Genomic DNA, 9,692 nt, shown 5'->3' on the forward strand with positions numbered 1-9,692 from the left:
AATGCCAAATGTGTCATATTTGATACATACGGTTTCTGAAATGTTTTGCGTCTGACACCTTTTGCATAATTTAATGGTAAAAACGTTGCTCAAAATCCTATTGTACACAATCAGATAAACCTGATAACAGCCAGTAGAAGACTACACAAAAAATAATCTTGACTTATCGCATAGTAATAAATTATTAATATCAAAAATGTATTTCTGTTTTTTTTTTTTTTTTTTTTTCATATTTTGTTAAAAGGCCAAATAAGGACTTCAAACCCAAAAAAAGTCATTTTCTGTTTTGTTTTATTCTTGGATCAGGCTTTAAAGGGTTAAGTGCAGCCTTGAAAACAGTAAAAAATACATAAAAACAGTAATATAAACATATGACTATATTTACACTTCTATCATTTCGTTTTACATACTTTAACACAATTGTTTTATGTCCTACCCAGCTAACATGAAGCAGTTATGTTAAAGTATCTAAATATGATTAAGTTGCATTATCTTTTACGATCCCTTGTTTCTCTCCAGTTTGCTCGTCCTCGTTTGAACCTCCGGCAGCAGCGGCTGTTTACTTCCACCCAGTCTCCACCAGTTCCTCTCCATTTGGCTTTATGAAGGCTGACTGCCGCTTTCCTTTTCGGGGCTGTTTCATCTACATCTGTTACCCCCCACCAGCTCTAAGTGAGTGGCCCCCCCTCCCTCTGTTTTCACACTACTGTGCCAGCCCCCAGCGAGCTGTCTGCTGTGATCTGCTGACAGCAGCTCTGGACTTCCAGGATCAACAGTCTGCTGGCTTTACGTGCTCGTCCTTTTTATTATTATTTATTCCAGTGCTGTAGAGCCAACTGGGGGACACTTAAGACACACGTCCAGCACTTTAGTCACAAACATCTGAGCACGGGTCGATCAGCTGCTCTTTGCAGAGCAATTAAAAGGACAACATTAGCCATTGATGTAGAGCTATGCAGATTGAACCCAGAGGAGTTGAGGATGGTATATTTGTGAGTGAAGGGAATTTAGCAGATTGCTGGCTTTTACTGCTGCTGACCCCCCTGCTGTGGTGGAGTGAAGAAGGTGAATGGAAATCAATGCAAAACAAAAGAACGTTCACTTTCCTCCAGGAAATCTGCCTCTGATCAGAGCAGCTCCTCCTGCATGAACAGGAAACATGAAATGGCTCCCTTTGAATATTAGAGCAAACTTCACTGACATGGCATGCAGGATGGATGGTGCACAGTTAAACAAATACAAAAATCTTAAAAATCAGTGCATTTGATCTTGAATTGAGGAGGTATGTGAGAAATTTTGCAAATGGAACAAGACAATTTACTTAAAATAAGAAAACACAATTGCATTGTCTTATTTCAAGTCCATTTTATCTAATTATTTTATTTTAAGAGTAAAAATACTCATCGTATTGGCAAACTATCTCATTTACCTGCTCAAAATAAGACTAAATACACTTAATTTAATCAATTCGTTTTTCCAGTGTAAAGGTTTGCTTCCCTCTAAGAAGGCTAAAAACTGGAATATGGAATAACTGGTTTCTTCATTGTTGCGTGAGGTTTGCTTTTGTAGTTCAATCTGTAAAAGAAATCTAAAAGTCATTTTGTCTTAAAATAAGTGCATTTTTTCTTGAAATGAGTAACCAAGTCACACAGTTATACTTAAAATAAGGAAAAAACAACTGCATTTTCTTATTTCAAGTGCACATTATCTAATCATATCATTTTAAGATTAAAAATACTTATTCCATTAGCAAATCATCATATTTACCTTCTCAAATTCTGGGTTAATATGTCTAATTTAAGAGATTTTTACTTCTATCTAGATCCTTTTTGCAGCATATGAAAGGATTTAACAGCATTACAACAACTGAGCTTTAAATCAATTATTTTAAAATAAGTTCTCAATAAATGTTTACACAATAAGAAACTGTCCAACCTTCAACACATTTTAGTAAATTAAAACACCTACTTATTCCTCTGTGTCACTCAGTAAAAAACTTAAATTGAAAATTTTAAGTCGACAATTAAAACCAGACCTTGTTATTTATTTGTCATTCAAAATATGTTATCGTGGCCAAAAAGAGGTCAGTTTTATTATAAGTAAATATAAACAGACACTTATGGTAAAAAACAAAAATCACTTTTTTATGAAATTTGTGATAAAAACAATCAGAGAAAGACAGAAGCTCATTCTCCTGTGACAACATAACCTTTAGAACATGTTTTTTAACGTAGATTACGTAGATTATAAACTTCTTAAATTACCTGTTTAAATTTTTGCTAAGCTTATTGAGTTTTTAACTTAAATTGTCTACTTTTTTAAGCTAATTTACAGTAGATTACTGGTGTTAAAGTTTTATAAAGCAGCTTTGCAGATCACATTTGATCTGGTCTGCAGCCTTCTTTGCTTTTGTCTTCTTTGCTGCAAAGTTCCTTTTTTACATCAAAGTTACCAAATGTGTAATTTGGATTAAAACCAGTTAAATGCATTTTATTGGAATCTAATACGAAGGGCAGCAGGAAGTAGAGCATGCATTGAAGTGAAAGGAAACTGATTAGTTAAAAGTTTTGTTTAAGGTTTATTCTTTTTTTTCTCTGCAATGGTTGCTTGTCCATTTTAGAGCTCATTTTCATATTTCTCTGTTTTTAAACCTTTCTGTCTTTATTTCCCTGCTCCCTCCTTCAGATCAGCTGATGTTAGAAATATCAAAGTCTTGATTAAAGATGGACTGATGCAGGTTTCTTTTAAAGACCGATGTCGATTATTTAGCATCCGCTGAACTTATGCCTTATACATGCTGCTGATTGATTTAGGCTGATATTTATTTTCTTTCATGATAGAAAAAATTTTATTGGCCGATTTAGTGGCAAAGAATCAGATATCAGCCAATATCCTGCATTCCTACAGTTATTAAAACCCCTATCCCTAATCCGTACAGTAGTGGCAGCATCATGCTCAGGGAATGCATTTCATCAGTGACGTTGGTCTGAGTTGGTGGAAAGATAATTTTAAATATACTACAGGAGAATGCGGAAAAATAAAAAACTATTAGAGGCTGCAACATATTTTAGACCAGGAAAGAGATTAAGCTTCCGGTTCTGCATCGACTTCTGAACCAGAGCTACGGCGTGTTTTACATCACATCTGATGGAGCAGCTGGATGTTTTTTCAGTCCAGAAAGATAAAAACAAAGCAACAGCTTTAAACTCTAGATGTACAAACCTCAAAGAGACCAAATCAAAAAGACTTCCTTACTGCATGAATCCAAAAACAACATAAAAACACAAAATCTTCGTGGAAAGCAGTGAAACTATCTGTCCATGCTGGAAAAATAAATTCATTTAACCAGATTTCTTGAATTAAGATTATAGAGTACAGTTGGATACTTAAAAAAAGGAATTAACTCTTAAAAAAGATCAATTCTGTGATATTTTAGTAGCGATATATGTTTTTATTATTTTGCAGGTAGGATCTATGCTGCAAATTATGATATATAATCAAGTCATTATTTTTTTTTTTAAATAAGGGACTTTTTTTGCTAATTGAATATGATGATTTATTTTTAAAATAAAATGACTCCCTTAACCAATTTCAGCTGCTTAAGACATTAAATAATTATTCCATTGACAGACCTGCTCAAATTAATGGCAAATAAAATCATATTGAGTAATTTTTACATATTTTGAATCAGTTTTTGCAGTGAAGCAACATTTTCCAGGCGTAAATGTGTAAAACTTTTAAACCATATCTGTTAACCATCACTTTGTGTTTGTCTTGTGCATAAATCCAACTAAAATAGATGTTTTTTGTTCCTTTTAATTAAAAAGAAATAGTTTAGCTTCACATTGAGTTCCTCTGTTTGATGATTTTAATTCATTTTATTGTGTATTTTTAATACATTTATTTTGTGCTTCTTCTAGAAAGGGGATTAGTTGGTACAAATTAATTCTTTCAGTTGGGATTATTTGACTAAATGGTTATTTAAATTCAATATCACTCAAAGCCAAACCACGGTTAGGTTATTATTACTTTTATTTTGGAATTCAACCTGTGAGATTTAAACCTTTTTGTCAAAAGTCTTTGACTCTCTCCATCTTAAATGAGCAGGAGATGCTACCTATGCTAATGAAAAGCACTGAGTAAAACCCACATTACAGTGGGTTCCCCTCCCCGCTGTATTTTATAGCGGTCATTAGCGGCTCATCTCCACTCAGGATGAAGGTGATAGGCCCTGCCTGTGTTTTTTACCAGTGAAAAGGAGCCAATGGCCCCCATTTTCATGCTTTTTAAGGCTCATTGACGTGCAGAACGAGGGCCGTACAATGCTTTATGTGATGGTGGGTAAACCTCAGCAGGTGAACCGGAGTCACATTATAACAGAGTCTTTAAAGCATGCTGGGCTGGTCCAAAAGCACAGAGCAGACCCCATTAGTAGAAACACAAACAGGCGGCACCGACGGCCCTGACTCTGCAACACACTTACTGCAGGCCAAAGGTTTTACTGGATCAAAGCAGATAGAAAATCTCATTTTGATAAATTATTGAGCTAAAAAGAAGCATTTCTGCGAAAGGATCTAAAGCTTTGATGTGAAGCTGAAGGGTTTGGTACTTCAGGATAACTAAACTCTTAAGTTCTTGGAGATTAAAATGTTATTTCCCTGCAAGGCAAGTGAGAAATTCAAGAACAAGCATTTTACAGCATTGGGGTTTTATTTTCACGTCACATTACACGGCAAAGACACACATTATTTCCACACTTATGTTTAATTCTTATTATTCTGTACAAAAATAATATTTACGCTGGAGATGAGACAAAGTAGGAAATAAATAGACGGGGGCGAGCAGCCTGCAGGGCTGAGCAGGCCTTAAGCCAGGCATTTTTTGCCCTTTTCGGGCTGATTTTCCAGTTTATTTCGAACGGGTCATTAGTATACAGCGATTAACGAGGGGCGATCAGCCTCTGGCGACCACCTCCTGATCAGGAATCTTAAGGTCAGGAGAAAATCAAACATTTTTGAATCCCAATCGGCTGTTGTAAAGTCTTAATGGGCAAATCCTTCAGTTGAAGTAGAGCTACAAGCCGATTTACCAGAACCTTGAACTTTTCACTGTTAAACAAAGGAGTTCTTCTTCCAAATTGACGAATGCGACGAGTCCGATTTGTGGATTTTGGACGTTTAGTGAGAGCAGGTAGATCGCATTAGAGCCATACAGTTTAAGAAAAACCATCATGAGCTGTGTACTGTTAAACTCTGCGGTTTTGTCGTATAGTTTAAGCTGTAGCTGAGTGCAACGTTTGAAAATATTGTACAGTGTAAGCCCGGCTTTGGTTGTCCAGATTCTGCTTCCATACAATCGGAGCTGAAAACGTTTTCCCTGGTTTCAGAACCTGCGTCTGGCTGCAGGCGTTGTGGGCCTGTGTTCTCAGATCAGCCTGGCGCAGTAGACTCTATAAACGCTCACTCAGTCCACCCAGAACATCCTCCTCACCAGCAGGAGTAAGAGAACAGAGGATACTGGCTCCACTCGCTGACGTTGCCATGGTGATAGCCATGGTGCACGGCCTGTGCAGTGTAGTCGGCGGTCAGTGGGTGAGGAGGGGGATACTGGGCCGGTCCCGGACCGCTCCACTGGCCCAGCGGCTGCTCCGTGCCGTAAGGGCCGTAAATGTGGTGGCCGATGACCCCCGGCTTCCCACTCGGGGCCATGGCCATGTTCAGAACTCCGCTGTAGTCCTGAGGGCCCGCCAGGTGCTGGGGGCCACAGTGGGACGGGCCGGGCTTTGAGGAGTCATGATCGGGGACAGTGGAGATTTCCGGGACCCTGGACTCAAAACTCCTCCGTCCCGATCCGCTGATGCTGCTGCCGATGCTGGAGGAGGGGGACGGAGACTTCCCGTACTCCTGGGTCCTGCATATAACAGACAGTGAGTGTTCCGCTCATCACTACATCATCATCATCATCTTAAGGGCGCGGTGATCACCTGTACGGCTGGTAGGCCGCAGGAGCGGGAACTAGCTGCTCCGTGTTGTAGATATCTCTGGCGTCCGGCCCAGCAGGAGACTCGGGCCTCACACCCTGCTGCCTCTCGGCACCCCAGGGAGAGTACCGCTCTGCCTTCAAGGCGTCCTCGTCCTTCCTTTTGGCCAGGCCTCCTTCCTCTGCATCATAGCCATCGTAGGATGACTGGCAGAAGCCTGAAAAGACACGGATTAACAGATGGCATCAAAAAATACCAGGAAGATGTGAAGAAGTGAACTTAAAGCGGTACCTGGTGAGCTTCTCTCCTTGGAGTCCTCGTTCAACATGTCGGACATCTTGGCTCTTTTATCCATGCATGGAGGGTTTTTGTTTGCACGCCTGTAAGAAGTTTATCAGCTTCGTTAGAACGAGCAGCACTTCCTGGTCAGTAAGCTGCAGAGTAGCAACTGAAACCCACCTTTTCTTATTTGTGCCTTCATCCCTGAAACCCTTGGCGAAGGGGTTGTGGTCGATCTTCAGCTTTGTGATCTGCTCCAACAGAATTACAGTTTAAAGCTCTGTAATAGCCGATGGCCTCAGCAGAAGGCGGGGAAGGTGGAGCCAAGCGACTCACCTTGGTGTTCTGGTAGGCAGTGACTGCAGTGAAGGACATCTCTGGGAAGGTGAAAGTCTGGAAGACGCTCCAGCGGACGCTGAACAGGTCATCTGCTTGGACGACGTGGAAGCGCGGGTGGTAGCGATGCATCGAGTGCAAAATGATCTGCAGGCAGAACAGAAAGGTTTCCCTCAGAGATCCTAAACTCATCATCCGCCGGAAAGTTTCTGTTCTCTTGCTTACGTGCCCATGCTGGTCAAGTGTATTGTTGGTGAGCTTGAGCTTGAGGAAGGAGATGCTTTGCTTCATCCAGTGGCTCCCCAAGGCAGGAGAGTCTGGGTGGACGTAGGTCCTGCAGGGGGGCTGAGGCTCCGCTTTTCCTGCCACCTCCCATTTCTCTTTATTCCACTGCAGGGGAGGAGATGCATCGTAAGTCAATCAGCTTCAGAGAAAAGGTGATTTACAGAAGCAACTTCATCTTCCCTAACTTCCCACGATAGATTGGAGAGTGACGGCTCGGGGGATACCACCCACAGAGGTGGAGGAGGGGGGTACAGTGAGCTCCCAGCAGGGGATAGAAAAACAGGAAAAGATAGAGGTCTTTGATGTGCAACGTGAGGGGAGGGGGGCAAGGGATAAACAGAGGGGTAACTGCTGATTTATAGGCCTTACCTTATACCTGAAACCATCCTCAGGAACCATGTCAACCAGTAAGATGTACTTGGCACATGGAATAAGACCAGATAAACTCACTTTACAGTGTGGGAACATCCTCCTAAACAAAAAACAAAGCAAACACAGGTTAGAAAAAGGAGGATATTCCCAAATATTCAGAATGAAGATCAGCCTTTTCTTCCGGCCTTACCTGCCCGGTTTGGTGATGATCATCTCCGTTCCAATTTCATGGAAAGTCTTCCAGAGTTCAAGGTCTTCCAGAGTCATCCTGATGCTGCCCTGCAGATATGCATCAGGGCCGGCCGCCATGGAGGCAGGAGGTGCGCCACTGAAGTTAGACTTCAGCTCTGCAGAAAGTAACATTGACTAAACGGGTTGAGTTTCTGATCAGGGATGAGGTGAGGAAAATACTTTTGATTTGACTTCAAAATTGGGTTAAAGAAGTCGGACACTCACCCCTGATGGAATGCATGTTCCACTTTCAAAGGCAGCACGGAGAATGTCTCCTGTTTTTATGCATGAGATGACGAGTAATCCCAATTTCACATAGATCCAAAACAGTGGCCCCTGGCCCCCCCCTCCCTGTCTTGAGTTGAAGATAAATCCAGCAGTTTAGTTCAGTCCAAGCAGCTCAGTCCTGTGGCATCACATAGATGCTGCAGCAGAGGGATGACCATGACTTTTAAGGGAAACCCTTCAGTAGGTGGAGCCAGGAGGGCCATTCCCAGGCTTTGAAGTGACACAATGATGAGTCAGGGTCCAGCTGTGATTGGAGGGGCGCTGGAAATCAAAGAGACTTAACAGAGCCCTGATACCGTCCCCACAGGAAGAGGGAAGGAGGAAATGCGCCTTTATTAACTGCTAAGAGACTTTAAAACAAATATGGACGGACTCCCCTGCTGCAGAGCAGCTCTGGCTGCAGCTCCAGCAGCAGCGTGGATATCATTGACAGAAATGACATTTAGTGTGTTTGTGCAATGTGGTAAACGCTCACAGCCGGTCATTTCACACTATTAAGACAAATGGAGTGGAAAGAGTTGTTTTAAAGGATCTGTTTTCTCAAAAAGAAAAAAAATCTGTCATAGATTCATCCATAAGGGAACGGACAGATGTGAACCTGGGTGAAATGTCCCTGATTGAAAAAATACCTTTTCGCTTCCACGCTCTCGGATCTCCACCAATTTACAGAGTGGGTGGGGAAACTCTGTGTAAACCCATAATGGTGTGGTGATACCATGCAATCTTCCTGCAGGTAGGTTTTACCTGAGGGCATCCTCTGAGGCCCCCAGGGGACCACATGGCTGCTGGTTGTGTATTGGGTTGTCTAGACAAGCCCACGCTCTGAGAGATAATCTCATTAAAGGTAGTTTCCCCCTTGAAGAAACCAGTTTCTGCATCTGGAGAAAGCTCAGTGTATGGGGTGGGCAATTAACAGCCAGTTAGCACCGCATGCTCAATGTCAGGCTTGAATGATTGGGGTGGGGGGGAGTAAACCAAGCCGTATAAACTTCCAGGTGAAATCCGCAGGTGTCACAGTTGGTCGTACTGCCTCACTGCAGGCCAAACAGCTGCTATACATCAGTTATTAGCATAGAAAGGCAGGAGAACGGAGCGTTTCTTTTCCTGTTTCCTCTGCCGTGACTTCAGAAAACACAAACCATCTTATAGGTTTCCTCTTGAGGTCTGACGTCCGTGCTGCATACAATGCCCTCTGTAAGCGCGACGGTTTTACACCCCTGCACCAAGGAGGGCCTGAGATGAAACTGAAAGGAGAGCAAACTGCAGACGTAGGGTGAATGAGGGCGATGTTCACAGCAGCTTCCTGACACCTCAGGTAGTTTGGTGCATGAGGCCAATCTGGAAACGCTTTTTAATTTGGATTTTAGGTAATAGATCAGCACTAGATGGGTCATTATTAAAGGAAATAATAAATGGCTTTAAAATGTTTTAGAAGGAGGTGTGCATATCTATCCCATTGCTTTTATTATAACAGCCCTAAATCAAATCCAGTGTAAAACAGGGAAAATAAAATCATAATATAATGAGAATAAAGCGATACTTCTAGGGGGAAAAAATATTAAAAGTATGACTAGGAAAATAATGTAATAATATTATTAGACAGCAAAGTTGTGTTATTAAGATGAGATATTAAGATTAAGCTCATGTAGAAATACATAGAAAAAGTTTACATACTAAATCAATCTCACCTCAACTGAGCAATTTAACTATTTTTAATTTAACTATTAAAGTAAGCTTCTTCTTTAATCTCATAATATGTTTTTATACTCATTATATTACAGTTATATACATATATAATAAATGCATTTTCACCATCATGTACCATGATGTCATTATAATCATTTATCTAAAATATGATTCAAATATTAATGTTCTATTAAATAAACAATTACAAGAATAAAAAATATATTTTCTATTAAAT

At 40.9% G+C, this 9,692-nt stretch overlaps 1 protein-coding gene across 1 annotated transcript; it reads right to left on the bottom strand.

The window, feature by feature from the left end:
* Positions 1-5,397: 5,397 nt before the first annotated feature.
* Positions 5,398-7,946, bottom strand: tbx16 (T-box transcription factor 16). Its single transcript, XM_038296616.1, has 9 exons — positions 7,709-7,946; positions 7,443-7,599; positions 7,250-7,352; positions 6,821-6,985; positions 6,596-6,742; positions 6,440-6,510; positions 6,272-6,360; positions 5,984-6,197; positions 5,398-5,910 (listed from the first exon to the last, which is right to left on the bottom strand). The coding sequence occupies exons 1-9, from the start codon at positions 7,722-7,724 to the stop codon at positions 5,487-5,489; spliced, it is 1,386 nt and encodes a 461-aa protein (XP_038152544.1). The 5' UTR covers positions 7,725-7,946; the 3' UTR covers positions 5,398-5,486.
* Between the last annotated feature and the right edge of the window lie 1,746 nt (positions 7,947-9,692).

The sequence above is a fragment of the Cyprinodon tularosa genome, unplaced genomic scaffold (genome assembly GCF_016077235.1).
Source record: "Cyprinodon tularosa strain WSP-4 unplaced genomic scaffold, ASM1607723v1 ctg373, whole genome shotgun sequence".
NCBI lineage: Eukaryota > Metazoa > Chordata > Actinopteri > Cyprinodontiformes > Cyprinodontidae > Cyprinodon > Cyprinodon tularosa.